The sequence below is a fragment of the Oncorhynchus mykiss genome, chromosome 15 (genome assembly GCF_013265735.2).
Source record: "Oncorhynchus mykiss isolate Arlee chromosome 15, USDA_OmykA_1.1, whole genome shotgun sequence".
Taxonomy (NCBI): Eukaryota; Metazoa; Chordata; class Actinopteri; order Salmoniformes; family Salmonidae; genus Oncorhynchus; species Oncorhynchus mykiss.
In genome coordinates, this window is record NC_048579.1 from 19,355,595 (window position 1) to 19,372,622 (window position 17,028).

Genomic DNA, 17,028 nt, shown 5'->3' on the forward strand with positions numbered 1-17,028 from the left:
TGTTTGATTTGTTCGATAAAGTTCATCATTTATGTCCAAATAGCTCCTTTTGTTAGGGCGTTTGGTATAAAACAAACAAACACGCGTGCAAGTCCAGCCGAAAAGTCCAAAAAGTTATATTACAGGTCGTAGAAACATGTCAAACAAAGTATAGAATCAATCTTTAGGATGTTTTTATCATAAATCTTCAATAATGTTCCAACCGGAGAATTCCATTGTCTGTAGAAAAGCAATGGAACGCAAGCTAACTTTCATATGACCGCGCGTCACGAGCTCGTGGCAATCTGCCAGACACCTGACTCAAACAGCCCTTATGAGCCCCCACTTCACAGTAGAAGCATCAAACAAGGTTCTAAAGACTGTTGACATCTAGTGGAAGCCTTAGGAAGTGCAACATGACCAATATCCCACTGTATCTTCGATAGGCTAGGAGTTGAAAAATGCCTGCCATATGAGTTCTGCTAAACTCACAGACATCATTCAAACAGTTGTAGAAACTTCAGAGTGTTTTCTATACAAATATACTAATTGTATGCATATTCTAGCTTTTATGGCTGAGTAGCAGGCAGTTTACTCTGGGCACCTTATTTATCCAAGCTACTCAATACTGCCCCCCAGTCAACAAGAAGTTAACCTCCACATTACCCAAGGAACAGGAGTAGGATGAGGGTACGGCTATGGGCTATCAAAACTGGCCGTCTAGTGCGTTGGGGACAGAGAATAAATGTAGCAGATATCTGGACGTGGTAGGATAGATTCAGGGGATAATGTACAGAGAGGGGTATGGTAGGGTGTGGGTACAGTGGAGGTAAACCTAAGCATTGAGTGACGATAAGAGATGTTGCAACTTTGGACACACTAGTTATGCTGGGTGAGGTCACCGCATGTGTGGGAGGTGGGACAAAATAGGTATCTGAGGCATGTTGAGTGGCACTAGTGGCTCTGCAGTGAACTAAAACAATGATAACTATCCTAAACAACAGTATACAAGGCATATTGACATTAGAGACATAGAGCGAGGCATAAAGCAATCACAGGTGTTGATTGGGAGAGCTAGCTAAGACAACAAAGGGTAAGACAACAACAGCTAATCAGCTAAGACAACAGCAACAGGTAAAATGGTGATGAATGGGCAGAGAGGGTCAGTTAACTACACACAGGGCCTGAGCTTGAGGCTGGTGTCTGCTCCGACGTCCGGCAAAGCCGGTTGAGGGCACAACGGATGGAATTGCATCGGCAGACCAGTCGTGATGGAACGGCGGGGCTCCGCGTCAAAGGGTCCAGGCCAGTTTGCAAAAGAGGTATTGTAGTTGGAGTAATTCCGTTTGCTAGCCGGGAGACGCGCCTGGCTCGCAGCTAACTGGTGCTAGCTTCGGGACAAGGGCGTTAGCCACTATAGCCACTCGGTAGCAGCTAGCTAGCAGCAATGATCCGCTGAAAAGGTCCAGAGTTTACGGCAAGAATCCGGTGGTGTAGTGGATTCTGGTCATGTTAGTGAAGACTCCGGGAGGCATGAGCTGTATAGCCGAGTGATCATAGGGTCCACTGAGCAGGCCAGGAGATGGTCCTGGCTAAAGGCTAGCTTCAGGGCTGGGCCGCTAGCGGTGGCTAACAATGACTAAATAGTTAGTAGCTAATTAACTGTTTAGGTTCTGATGGCTAGCTTCTGATGGAGGTTCTGGCGATAAGGTCTAAAAATAGCAGATCCGTATCACATTGAGTGAGGCGGGTTGCCGGTAGATTTATTGTAAAGATTTAAAAAGAGCTTGAATATATATTGAAATGTATACAAAAAAGACGAAAAATACAAAATGTACACAGCAGAACGACCAACAACGTCTGCACTGCTACGCCATCTTGGTGAGTCATATTAATTAACATATTAATGACCAATTAATGACCAACTGTTTAGGTTCTGATGGAGGTTCTGGCTATAAGGTCTAAAAATAGCAGATCCATATCACATTGAGTGAGGCGGGCTAAAAAGAGCTTGAATATATATTGAAATGTATACAAAAAAGACGAAAAATACATATATGTTAATGTGTTTATTATAATTCAGTCTATGATTTGACAGAGCAGTGTGACTGAGCGGTGGTAGGTGGCAGCAGGCTCGTAAGCATTCATTCAAACTTTACTGCATTTGCCAACAGATCTTAGCAATGCTTGCTTCACAGCGCTGTTTATGACTTCAAGCCTATCAACTCCTGAGATTAGGCTGGCAATACTATAGTGCCTAGTCAACGCGTCATAATTCCTATAATAACTACAACCTAAAACTTCTTAACTGGGAATATTGAACAACCAGCTTTCATATGTTCTCTTGTTCTGAGCAAGGAACTTAAAAGTTAACTTTTTTTACATGGCACATATTAAACTTACTTTCTTTCTTACTTTCTTCTCCAACACTATGTTTTTGAATTATTTAAACCAAATTAAGCATGTTTCATTATTTATTTCAGACTAAATAGATGTTATTTATGTATTATATTAAGTTAAAATAAAAGGGTTCATTGTTCATTCAGTATTATTGTAATTGTCATCATTACAAATATATAAAAATAAAAAAAGCTTGGCAGATTAATCGGTATTAATCAATAATCAGGATCGGTGTTGAAAAATCATCTAGTTGTCACCTACCCTTACCACCTGGAGGCGGCCCATCAGGAAGTCCAGGATCCAGTTTGAGAGGGAGGCGTTTAGTCCCAGGGTCCTTAGCTTATTGATGAGCTTTGAGGGCACTATGGTGTTGAACGCTGAGCTGTACACAAGTATTTAAGTGGCAGTCTTCCTCCAATGTATTTACAATGACATAATCCACAGATTCTTGGTACAGGAGGTTAAAAGCCCTAAAAAAGGCATAATGCCTCAAAGTACAAAGAAGTACTTGCTTTATGTTATTTGTGTGTTTTCTGTTAAATGTTTGCTCAGGCTACATGTTCACACATTTTAAATACGTAATGTATACAACAACTAAGTATTTATACTATTTCTCTTCCATATCCATGGGGTGTCCGCCGCCCTCATATGGTATGTCTGATAAAAAATAAATAAATGACAGACGGAACAGACAAGGTTAACTTTAACTGTATAGAATTGAAGGCCAACAAATGTAACGTATTATATGGAATGTGCATGGGCTTCATGATGGAAAAAATAAGCATAAGGTTCTTGAACATTTAAAGATATTGTCAGCAGACGTTTTTTCTGCAAGAGCTACATTTAAAACAATTAGAAATATTTAAAGAGGAGCTGGGTTGGAAGGCCTAAGCTGCAACTTGCTGTAGTAACAGCAGATGTGTAAGCATCCTGATAAATAAGAATACACCCTTTTCACCTATTCCCAGCATATGGACCAAGGAGGATGTTTTCTCATTTTGAATTGTACCTTACACATTGATTTGATGTTTTAAATTGAATTCTAGCTATATTCGATCAGACCCAGACAGGAACTATTATTATTACCTCACAGCCCTCAGAAAACGAATACATGCCAAACCAGTTATAATTTTAAAAAGATAGGGATACAAATGCTTTAACTAGAAACAACACTATTAATAACACATTTCAAAGCTTCTACGGAAATCTATATAAATCACAATTAAATAACAGTTGGACTGGTCCAGCAGCCTTCTTAGACTCAATAACACTGAAACAACTATCAGCAGATAAAAAATAAATCACGAAAAATGGAAATCACCCAAAAAGAATAGACACTGTTAAAACATCCACATGGAGAAAAGCACCAGGGATGGACAGCTTTCCCATAGAATTTTATTTCATATTCTGGGACAAAGTAGCACCCCTATTTACTCAAATGACAACACATCACTCAATTCAGTGCTTCAGAGTTCCATGTATCAAACAGTTATTTCAGTTATATTAAAATCAGGGGAAAATTTCGCTGCAGATTACAGACCCATAAATGTAATATATTGTGACAATAAAATAATAACAAAACTCATAAGCAACAGAATGGCAAAAGTACTTGCTACATATTAATCACAAGGTTTATTAAAAATAGGCACTTACAAACAAATACAAGAACAGGTTTTGGTATAATATAACATGCTAAAAAACAATGTTGATTTATCAATAATGGCTGTTGATGCCAAAAAGGCCTCTTTTCTATTCAAAACTTTGGAAGCATTCAACTTTACAGCTGAAATAATAAAAATATTGTTTAAAATATCCTAAAGCAAAAATATACACAAATAATATATTATCTGATTAATTTTCTTTAGAAAAGGACACGAGACAGGGATGTCCTCTCTCCCCACCTCCTGTTAGCACTGGCAGTTGAACCGCTTGCAGAAAAAAATTAGACTGGACCCAAACGTAACATGTATCAGTAAAGACGAATATAAACTAAACTTATTTGCAGACGATCTCCTGATATACCTGACCAATATTGAAAACTCAATGTCCCCTTTACTAAAAAGGTTTTCAATATATTCAAAAATCTCAGGATATAAAGTTAACATTGAAAAAACAGAAATAATGGCAATAGGAAAACAAAAAATAATAATTAATGATCTACAGCAATCACTGCTGTTGAGACTATTTAGTTTTTTATATTACTACAAAGCCGTATTCTATAAAAGTGACAACAAACAACAAAAACATAAAGCAGTGGAGGCTGCTGAAGGGAGGACAGCTCACAATAATGGCTTGAACGGCGCAAATGGAAAAGCATCAAAAACATAGAAACAATCCATTCCACTAATTCCGCTCCAGCCATTACCACAAGCCTGTCCTCCCCAATTAAGGTGCCACCAACCTCCTGTGATATAAAGATAACTTTATCCCATTAGTCAACATGAAAGCATTTCTAATTAAATGGAATAATCTTCCCAGAAATCTTACAGGTAGAATAAACTTCTATAGAATGCTTGGCTCCCAAAGTTTTATATTTAATTTCGGTAATACAAATTACCCCACCGAAGAAAAAGTATACTCGGCCATAACAGAGTTCATCTGAGCAAATAAACTCATAAAATAAATAGTAAAGTGTCCCAAAATGAGGGGGTTTTAACCTTCCAGATTTGGAATTGTGTCAACTTGCCACCCAAGGATTTTACTTGCGACATATTGTTAAAACGCACTAAAGAGGAACAATGGGTACATATTGAAGATGCGCATGCTCATCCCCAGAATCTTAACGTATTTGATTTCAAAAGGATGGCGCTAAGAACATTAATATCTCATAGTTAAGAACACTATAACATGGAAGAAAGATATACAAAGATATACAAAGTCTTGCAGAGAGCATGTCCAACTGACAACCTCTTAGAAAAAAAATAAACTATTGGAACCAAGAGTAAGAATAACTGATATTGGCGCAACATGGAGTGTTGGAACATAACGAACAAAATTACAGTTAACAAAAATGTACGCTTAATCCAGTATAATGTATAGAATGTATTCTACAATATTTTTTTTTTTTTACAAATTCTACAGGAGAGTCATGTTTTACAGTGGTTCCTCCTTTAAACGTTGCGTCATTCTGCAGCACACCTTAAGTGCTGCCGCAGCATTCTGTGGCACGTCATTTAATTCTCAGCCATTTTTTCTGTTACCTCAAGTTAATGCTAGTTTGACCACCAGAGGGCATCTTTGAAAAGCATTTAATAGTAGTCCGTATTGGCATTATCAGAGAAGTTAAAACCTTTTTTGTAATAACATAGTATATGGGATTGATTTTAAAGAAATATATTAATTTGATTAATATTATGGTGTTTCTATTCAGAGAAAAACAAAACACCCAGGGTTTACGTTAGGATGGAATGGAAAATATGGCGATGTACAACATGACATTTGGGAGCAGGCTACAGGACTAGAGGATTCTCAATTGTTGGCCTTCATTAGACAACTTTGTTCCAATATTTCTCTAAATTAGTGAAATTTATTTCCATAGAAATTCGTTATGGATCCATAACAATCAACATCTGATACTGTTAACTACAGTATCTATTGTAGACTGCACGGTAGCCTAATAAATAAATAAACACATTTCGTTAATAAAATAATGATTAAAAAAGTCTAATTCCTTACATAAGGGACAACTTTATTCCAATATTTCTGTAAATCAGTGATATTGATCCCCATAGTAATTCGTTATAGATCCATAAGTAAATCAACATCTGCATTTTGAAATCAGAATTTGTTCATAACTGACTTGCCTAGTTAAATAAAGGTTACACTAAGAGCATACATTTCTGCACCCTAATTTTCTTATTCTTGTCTAACCAATACCCAAATGGAGATTAAGTTAAATATAAACATCCACATTTGAATGTCCTTTTTCTTGTTATTTTATTAACGAAAGCATAAAGATGTTGATGAATAATTACTGTACTGCCGTTTTGAGTTAGAAATGTAACACTTTAGAGTACTTTAGCATCGAATACATTGCAACAGTAGCCTGGTAATAAAAAGTATATTGTCCTGCTAATAGGAAACATTTGCATGATGGGCTACACCTGCTACAGTTGTAATGTCTCACTATTATTCTACAATGTAGAAAACAGTAAAAATATAGAAATATACTTGAGTAGGTATGTAGAATGAGTAGGTATGTCCAAACTTTTGACTGGTACTTGCTTAATTAATTAGATTAATATTATGGTGTACCTATTCCATGAAAAAACGAAAAACCCTCTGGGTTTCTGTTAGGATGGAACGGAAAATTTGGCGCTGTACAACGTGATATCCGGCAGTACAGTACTGGGCTAATTAGCTAAAGAATCCCTGTGTCGTACTTGTCTCAGAACAGCATGAAACAGTGCTAAAATAGTTGTAGGCTTTTGCTTTTAACTTCAATATGCTCTTTAAATAAATAAGACCTACACTATTTTTAACAGTATATCTAAAAATATATTTTTAAATGATGTGACTCTCTGCCAATAATTACATTTAGAGGATTGGATGACTCTTTATTAATATCTAAGGGGCATTTTCCGTTAGGATCTGTGAGAATATCTAAGGGGCTTTTATATCATTAATAATAATAATATAATTATAATATATATATATATCATTATATATAATTATTATAATAATAAATAATAATAATAATCGCTTTGTTTAAAAAGTAAGGACATTTTGGAGATTTAGTTTTCATTTAACCTAGAGTGAGCGACAAAAAGGCAATTTTTGAACATGGGGTGAGATATTCTCACTAATTTGTAAATAAAGCCAGTTATTAGAATAATTTATTTCTGGAGAAATCTAACTTGATTATTTAGCAGACATCACTTGCTTATATTCAGTCAACACATATCTTAAGAATATCATGGAATATTTGAACATTTTAGTTTCTCCATGCTTGTCTCAGAGCAGAGCGAAAACGGTGCTGAAATAGACGGCCACAGCGGGAAGGCTATGTATTCTGTGCCCACTCGTGGTATCTCTCTTCGGTTATACATCCTTGGAATAGCAAAACAGCATAACGGTCTGGGCGGTCCTTGCTGTGCCCTATGAGCAGTTGGTTGAATTCTGTTGTCAGAAGAGGAATGGAAATGTCAGGGTGAACCAAAAACCTGACGAACCCACCACATACTATATGTTAACTCTGCTTGTCGGAGGTGGAGTTCCAGAGCTCAAAGGTGTGCCTGGCATGGATTGTGACGCCATCTCTTCACTTTTCAACGCGCGAGTGAGTCAATGACTATTCAAGCCATTGACTCACTGATGAATGAAGATGATGAGTGACCAGCAAAGGCAATCTGTAATCTGCAGGCATCACGGCTCAGTAAGATTGTTTAAATGTATTTATATATATATTATTTAAAAAATATTCTCAGAACATTAACCATGTGTGTTTGCTTGTTTTGTATTGTTCTGTAGTTTTGACCCAATGATAAACAAAGAATGTTGTGTCCTGCAGGCCCAGGTATGGATCAAAGCTGCCAAGACATTCAATAACATCATCTTCACAGACTAATCAGCCGTTGCCCTTGAGCAATTTGCTCAAAATTGCTACAGAAAAAAAGGAAGAAGATCAAGAAGATTTAACGAAAGCATAAAGATGTTGATGAATAAATGCTGTTTTGAGTTAGAAATGTAACTCTTTAGAGTACTTTAGCATTGAATACATTGCAAGTTGAGGGATTTTCACAACAGTAGCAGGGCTATAAAAAGTCTATTGTCCTGCTCATTGGAATCATTTGTATGATGGGCTACGTTCTTTATTGTAACCACAATGTCATACATAATTTGTATCTACCTTTCCAATTACTTTTGGAAATTACAAATGTGCGCTTTCTTTTTAGTTACATTGTTTTAGTTCGAATGTGCAGACTGTTTTTCTTTAAATTATTGTTTTATGTAGGATGATACATTTTTGACCAGTTGCAAATATAAGTAGGCCTGATAAGGCTGATAAGACTCATAACTGGCTGAGGTAGGCTAAGTTATTTAAAAATAAGTCTAGGCTCCAAAGAAATAGACTCCCATTAAGCCCTCTTGTGGTTTGCAAAGTCAAATTCAAAGGTCAAAAAGCACTCACACATCAGAGCTATCTTTTTTGCAGGTGCATGGCAACAGCCGGATAAGATGAGGAAAAAGAGGAAGGAAACCGCACACTGCTCTTGATCGTATCACTGATCTTTAATAAGCTTTACGTATCGTCCTCGCGGTATTCGTCAAGAGCTTTTGACAAACATCAGAGTAATTTTTTATTTTATTTTACCTTTATTTAACCAGGCAAGTCAGTTAAGAACAAATTCTTATTTTCAATGACGGCCTAGGAACAGTGGGTTAACTGCCTGTTCAGGGGCAGAACGACAGATTTGTACCTTGTCAGCTCGGGGGTTTGTACTCGCAACCTTCCGGTTACTAGTCCAACGCTCTAACCACTAGGCTACCCTGCCGCCCCTTTTGACAAACATCAGAGTAATCTGAAATAAGGGCATAATTCATTTTCAAATTTACAACATATCGAAAAACATTCTGGCTGATTTTCTTTTGTGGCTGGCAGTTGGCATGGTCCAATTTATCTCGTAAATAAAACATGCCAGTATAAATAGTCTACTGTTCAGCTCATAGCCCATCTTGATTTGCTTGTGAAAAACTAATAATATTACTTTTTCCCCTTTCCACGTTAAAGATTCCAGCTTCATGAAATAGTACCCGCAGAACACCAGTCTCAATGTCAACAGTGAAGAGGTGACTCCGGGATGCTGACCTTGAAGGTAGAGTTGCAAAGAAAAAGCCATATCTTAGACTGGTCAATAAAAAGAAAGGATTAAGATGGGGAAAAAGTACACACACACAGGACAGAGGAACTCTGTCTAGAATGCCAGCATCCCGGAGTCGCCTCTTCACTGTTGACGTTGAGACTGGTGTTTTGCAGGTATATTTAATGAAGCTGCCAGTTGAGGACTTGTGAGGCGTCTGTTTCTCAAACTAGACACTAATGTACTTGTCCTCTTGCTCAGTTGTGCACTGAGGTCTCCCACTCATTATATTCTGGTTAGGGCCAGTTTGCGCTGTTCTGTTCTATTTCTCACATGGAATAGCCTTCATTTCGCAGAACAAGAGTAGATTGATGAGTCTCAGAAGAAAGTGCTTTGTTTCTGGACATTTTGAGCCTGAACCCACAAAGGCTGATGCTCCTTATACTCAACTAGTCTAAGGAAGGCCAGTTTTATTGCTTCTTTAAATCAGCACAACAGTTTTCAGCTGTGCTAACATAATTGCAAAAGGATTTTCTCATGATCAATTAGCCTTTTAAAATGTTAAACTGGATTAGCTAACACAATGTGCCATTGGAACACCGGAGTGATGGTTGCTGATAAATGGGCCTTTGTACGCCTTGTAGATATTCCATAAAAAATCTGCCGTTTCCAGCTACAATTGTTCATGTTGTAAATGACTTATTTCTGATCAATTTGATGTAATTTATATGGACAAAACATACTTCACTTACTGTACTAAGTAACAAACATAACAGAAAGATATTTTTCATATCATAGCTGACACCACAATCTTTCTTCGAATCTTAATTCAGAATAGATATTTAACATTATTTTTTAAAACATGGTCACAAACTAAGGGAGATTTGACTGTCATTCTGTTACTAAACTTAGCATCTGCACTGTTCCTCAAGTGTGTTTTAGTCAAATGATGTGGCAATTGTTAAAAGTAGGCTTCTGCATATCGGTGTATAGTTTGTTAAACTTAGCAATCAAAGATTTTGTTTGGCATACATTTTAAAGTGAAAGAAGTTCATCTCAACATCACTCTGTCACCGTGGAATTTCCCTACATTGAAATGGGAAGTGTTTTACAGAAAAGCTACCATCGACAACTGACACGTTTGTTGAAGTATAGGACATACAGTTGAAGTTGGAAGTTTACATAAACAGAGTTTAAATGTATTTGGCTAAGGTGTTTCACAATTCCTGACATTTAATCCTAGTAAAAATTCCCTGTCTTAGGTCAGTTAGGATCACCACTTTATTTTAAGAATGTGAAATGTCAGAATAATAGTAGAGAGAATGATTTATTTCAGTTTTTTTTCTTTCAGAAGTTTACATATACTCAATTAGTATTTGGTAGCATTGCCTTTAAATTGTAGCCTTCCACAAGCTTCCCACAATAGGTTGGGTGAATTTTGGCCCATTCCTCCTGACAGAGCTGGTGTAACTGAGGCAGGTTTGTAGGCCTCCTTGCTCGCACATGCTTTTTCAGTTCTGCCCACAAATGTTCAATAGGATTGAGGTCAGGGTGTTGTGATGGCCACTCCAATACCTTGACTCTGTTGTCCTTAAGCCATTTTGCCACAATTTTGGAAGTATGCTTGGGGTCATTATCCATTTGGAAGACCCATTTGCGACTAAGCTTTAACTTCCTGACTGATGTCTTGAGATGTTGCTTTAATATATCCACATAATTTTCTATCCTCATGATAACATCTATTTTGTGAAGTGCACCAGTCCATCCTGCAGCAAAGCACAACCACAACATGATGCTGCCACCCCCATGCTTCACGGTTGGGATGGTGTTCTTCGGCTTGCAAGCATCCCCTTTTTTTCCTCCAAACATAACGATGGTCATTATGGCCAAACAGTTATATTTTTGTTTCATCAGACCAGAGGACATTTCTCCAAAATGTACGATCTTTGTCCCCATGTGCAGTTGCAAATCGTAGTCTGGCTATTTTATGGCGGTTTTGGAGCAGCTGCTTCTTCTTTGCTGAGCTGGATATAGATACTTTTGTACCTGTTTCCTCTAGCATCTTAACAAGGTCCTTTGCTGTTGTTCTGGGATTGATTTGCACTTTTCGCACCAAAGTACGTTCATCTCTAAGAAACAGAACGCGTCTCCTTCCTGAGCGGTATGACGGCTGCGTGATCCCATGGTGTTTATACTTCCATACTGTTGTTTGTACAGATGAACGTGGTACCTTCAGGCGTTTGGAAATTGCTCCCATGGGGGTCTACAACTGTTTTCGGAGGTCTTGGCTGATTTCTTTTGATTTTCCCATTTTGTCAAGCAAAGAGGCACTGAGTTTGAAGTTAGGCCTTGAAATACATCCACACCTCCAATTGACTCAAATGATGTCAATTAGCCTATCAGAAGCTTCTAAAGCCATGACATCATGTTCTGAAATTTTCCACGCTGTTTAAAGGCACAGTCAACTTAGTGTATGCAAACTTCTGACCCACTGGAATTTTGATACAGTGAATTAAGTGAAATAATCTCTGTAAACAATTGTTGGAAAAATTACTTGTGTCATGCACAAAGTAGATGTCCTAACTGACTTGCCAAAACTATAGTTGGTTAACAAGAAATGTGAGGAGTGGTTGAAAAACAAGTTTTAATGAATCCAACCTAAGTGTATGTAAACTTCCGACTTCAACTGTAAATAGATTGGCGCCAGGATGGCTTTTCGATTAAAGAGTTTATTGACAAAGTCAGTCATTGAATGTGCATAACCCAAAAATAGGAAAGTCATCCAAAAAGCTAAATACATTCATCTAAACGTTATCCAAACCTAAAATAGTCATCCAAATACAGTCATCTAAAACCAGAACACAGTCGTTCAAAAGGCCAAAACAGTCACCCCCCCCAAAAAAGTATTCAAAACACCAAAAATAGCCACCCAATATGGATGTCCACAGATGTCAGTAGTGTGAGTGTGTGAGAAAACAGCTCTGTAGTCCCAACAGCACACCCTGCAGCTATCAATACCACTAATTATCACAAAGGCGGTTGAGAGCGGAGAGCTTGTCTTTCACCGGCTACAATAGGCACATTCATAGGGAGACACCCGAGTACCAGAGGTTACCATTGTGTGTCACACACAACTCTATGGGAATAAGCTTTGAAAGTAATCCTGCCGGTGACCCAAATGCCCCTACCCACGTGCCGGTGCTGAAACGAACGTCAGCACACACATCAAAAGGTACACAGACCCACACACACAAACATCTCCAGCCTTTAGCAGGTGGGAATTATGTTACCTGGAAGTGAGACACACACAATCTCAGTGTATAGCAGCACACTCCTCTGTTTTATCTGATCCAATGATTTTAAAAAATTGTGCCACTTTTCTATTTTATCACATCATCAGTCGTGGTGGTATGACCAGCTGTGTCCTTTACAATAAATAGCCTTTGATTTATGTGGCCAACAATCGTTACCTTCTGTGCCACTTCAGACAGTGTTTGATAGGGAGATTCATTTGAGACTATAAATCAAATGGTTCATGAAGTGGGCCAATAAAGCAGTCAAGAGTGAAAGCTGAGCTCTCCTAAAAATAGACTAACCCCCTCCCAAAAGCACTGGCTTCAGTGGCCTGGATGAAATACAACTATAACAGCTAAAGCAGTGAGTGTCAATGATGTTTTGATGAATTGTCCTGGTGTAATATGGCAAACTTGATTCCAGACAGACTTCTGTTCTTAGACAGACTCTCCTTGCTTAAAAGTTATTTCTCAAATCTTGAGATGAATAGTAATCCAATTTTAATGGCATGACTATAATGGCATGATGATAATGGCATGATGATAACGGCATAAGAGTGGTTGCATACCAGGACAATAATTTTTTTATTATTCACTAAATTTTATCCATAGAATGGTCCTTTGAAGGTTTATTGACATTTGCATCTAAAAGCCTAATTGAGAAATACTGAATCAAAGTTGGCATATTTATGACATTTTGGCCTTTCCCAGGCCTTTTTAAGACTCCATAATGTTTCATTTGTAGGTGCTACATCTCTCCCTCTCTCAAAAGTATGTTGACACCTGCTGGTCGAAAATCTCATACCAAGATCATTAATATGGAGTTGGTCCCCACTTTGCTGCTATAACAGCCTCCCCTCTTCAGCGAAGGCTTTCCACTAGATGTTGGAACATTGCTGTGGGGACTTGCTTCCAATCAGCCACAAGATCATTAGTGAGGTCGGGCACAGATGTTGTGCGATTTGGACTGGCTCGCAGTCAGCATTGCAATTAATCCCAAAGGTGTTCGATGGGGTTGAGGTCAGGGCTCTGTGCAGACCAGTCAAGTTCTTCCACACCGATCTCGACAAACCATTTCTGTATGGACCTCGCTTTGTGCACGGGGGCATTGTCATGCTGCAACGGGAAAGGGCCTTCCCTAAACTGTTGCCACAAAGTTGGAAGCACAGAATCGTCTAGAATGTGATTGTATGCTGGAACTAAGGGGCCGAGCCCAAACCATGAAAAACAGCCACACACCATTATTCCTCCTCCACCAAACTTTACAGTTGACACTTTTGCATTGGGTCAGGTAGCGTTCTCCTGGCATCCTCCAGACCCAGATTCGTTAGTCGGACTGCCAGTTGGTGAAGTGTGATTCATCACTCCAGAGAAAACATCTCCACTGCTCCAGAGTTCTATGTCAGAGAGCTTTACACCATTCCAGCCGACGCTTGGCATTGCGCATGGTGATCTTAGCCTTGTGTGCGGCTGCTCGGCCATGAAAAGCCATAGAAATAGCCAAATCGATTCATTTGAAATTGTGTCCACATACTTGTGTGTGTGTGTGTGTGTGTGTGTATATATATATATATATATACACACAATTTTAAAATAAAATATTTTTTTATTAATTCTTGAAAAAAAAAAAACGATCTATATAGAGAACATAATATACATAACATAATATACTCTACAGCCATGTAAAAGTTCCAGAGTGGGATATTTGCTATTATTAAAATGATGACCCATTTTATACAGAGAAATTGGCACAATAGGCTATGTAACCCATCACAGCCCACCTTTTACTTGTATCATGACACATTTAGCAAATCACCAACAGAGGGCGAACATTTTGAATCTATTTTCCCATTCACTCTGTTGGTAATGTGTACAAATTGGATCAAAACTTTAAAAAGTAGCAGAGATACTTATTTTTTTGTCCTGGTTTCATACGGAATCACTCATAATGACTAATGGTTGTCGTAAAAAAGTATTCCTCTGTTAGTTGCTTCAGTACATACAGTAGATACATACAAAATGAACATAAGAGATTGCCTACTGTCTGTTCTGATACAGTTGTATAAACAGCAGAGAGACAGAGAACCACCATGCCCTTAATATTTATCTAACCTTGTACTGGTAGCCAAAGCATAGTTCCATGTGAAAACAGGTAGCAGTTTTTGTCTTATCAACACACAACCGCCATCAGATATGATCACCCCAAAATATTTTGACAATTTCCGCCATAACACCCACAGAAAAACAGATAATCTTTCACACAAAAAAAGCATAAATTAATTCAAGAGCAAGACCGATTTGACATATCTAAGGACCTCAAAATATCTAAGGGTAAACACCAAATGTGTCTCGGATAATGTAAATATTTTCAGACCTAATGGATGTGGGTGCGCCAACCTTTTGGCATGCCACACAAGACAAGGCTGTCTCCTTTATCGGTGCCTGACCCTGGGTAGCTCGGGGCTGACATCACTATCATCATCCCCCGATGACACACAGGCACACATGCGCACGCACACTGGGGACAAGTGGCCAAACAAAGCAAGCATCTGGGCAAACTGGCCATACTGGGAGATTAGATGTTCTTGAGTTGTTCAGGTGGGGCAGCAAATGGAACATACTGTCAGCACAGACATGATGTATTGTACCCACCACCGTACAAGTCAACAGCTCTCACACAGATCCTTGGAAATAGAGTGAATTCTAAAGAAAGTGTTCAAATAACAGAACATCTAGTCAATGATGTGCGCGAGTTCATTTTCCTGGCTCATGGTCTGATTTAGGTTCAATAAAATGTATATAAGTACAAGTAATATTTAATCTTCCTTCTTTTGGTCTAATATTCACACACACACACACACACACACACACACACACACACACACACACACACACACACACACACACACACACACACACACACACACAGTTGATGTAATTAATTCATAGTTAGAATGGGGAAAGAGCCAGAGAGACCATGAAAGTTGTCTGAAGACTACATTTACAGTACAGTGGTTACTTTCCAACTCCAAACACCATAACAGACACAGAGCACTCCATCAATAATTATTCCAGTTCAAAGTCAAATTAATGTAGCTCTGCCAATGACGTAAAATACAGCCAACTTTAACATACACACAGCTAGGTTAAGTCAGTTTGCAGTCCAAACAATCCACGGTCGTATTCATTAGGCAACAAACCAAATCAAGGGAAGGACGGAACAGTTTGAGATATCCTGCTGTTCAAATTGTTGATTTGAGGTCAGGTAACCATACCCAAATCCTGGCCTATACCCATCAGAACCTACAATGTAAAACTGACTTCAAAAATCAGTGCCAGCAAGTAACATCATCCTGCATGTGTCTCCTTATTGCATCCAATAGCGTGTCTTCTTATTGCATCCAATAGCGTGGTCTTCGTATTGCATCCAATAGCGTGTCTTCTTATTGCATCCAATAGCGTGTCTTCTTATTGCATCCAATAGCGTGTCTTCTTATTGCATCCAATAGCGTGTCTTCTTATTGCATCCAATAGCGTGTCTTCTTATTGCATCCAATAGCGTGTCTTCTTATTGCATCCAATAGCGTGTCTTCTTATTGCATTTAATAGCATGTCATCTTATTGCATCCAATAGTGTCTTCTTATTGCATTTAATAGAGTCTTCTTATTGCATCCAATAGAGTGTCATCTTATTGCATCCAATAGTGTGTCTTCTTATTGCAATCCCATATATATGGTGGTTGTATACAGAAACCATCAAGACATTTCAGTAGAAACCAATGCAACAATTCCATAAATGCATTAACATCTTTAAAGCTTTTTGGATAGATCTAGGCTAGGCTACTCATCATCACTGCAAGTAGAGAGGCAGTAAACTGATTGCGGAGACCCAATTTTTTTCCCACGCTCACAGAGCACCTTACCCAGTCCTATTTGTTTAAAAGCTACATCAAAGAATATGGATACTAACACCATGGTAGTTGTTAAACAGTTCATATACATCTTGTTAATTTCTCCTGTAGTTTTTTTTCAACAACAAAGATTAGTTGGCGTACCAGTTACCTGCAAGGAGAGTGTCTTGGAGCCAGCGGAGTCGCACAGCCCTCATCCACCAAATGTATCCTGGACGGTGAGTATGAATGGTAAGCTGTTAAAATCACACTGCCCGTGTCTATGATTTCCATCGCTGACCGCCAAAGTATCATACCAAAGTAGGCGCCTGGCTATTGTAACCTGCGTGGTTTAGTGTACTTCGCATTGGGCAGTCGCTACGCTACTCTTTACAGAAAATAAATAAAGCGATCCACCGCTGCCACTCTCTCGCCTGCTCACGGTGAAATCCGACACCACTGGGTCGAGCGTAAGGCGCTCTCATGCCGCACGTCCAATCAGCTTATTTGCATAAAACGTTTCGCTTCCATATGTAAATGAGATAAGCCTATGGGCAAATGTCAACATTAGTACACGTGTTTATTTTAGCTCGTGCTTCAACCTCTTGTGTATTGTTCTAGATACTTTCCATATAACTGAATAAATATATAATTCATTAAGTGACA

The 17,028-nt window shown here is 38.4% G+C and overlaps 1 protein-coding gene across 2 annotated transcripts in view; it reads right to left on the minus strand.

Moving 5' to 3' along the window:
* Positions 1-16,811, minus strand: part of LOC110489741 (rho GTPase-activating protein 18) — a 50,381-nt gene extending 33,570 nt beyond the window's left edge. The window contains exon 1 of one of the 2 annotated variants that reach the window (XM_021562590.2): positions 16,535-16,811. In XM_021562590.2, the coding sequence (XP_021418265.1) occupies positions 16,535-16,677 (143 nt within the window). In that variant the 5' untranslated portion in view covers positions 16,678-16,811. Of the gene's footprint in view, positions 1-16,527 lie in introns of both variants that reach the window. The other variant, XM_021562591.2, reaches the window with a different exon arrangement.
* Positions 16,812-17,028: the final 217 nt, after the last annotated feature.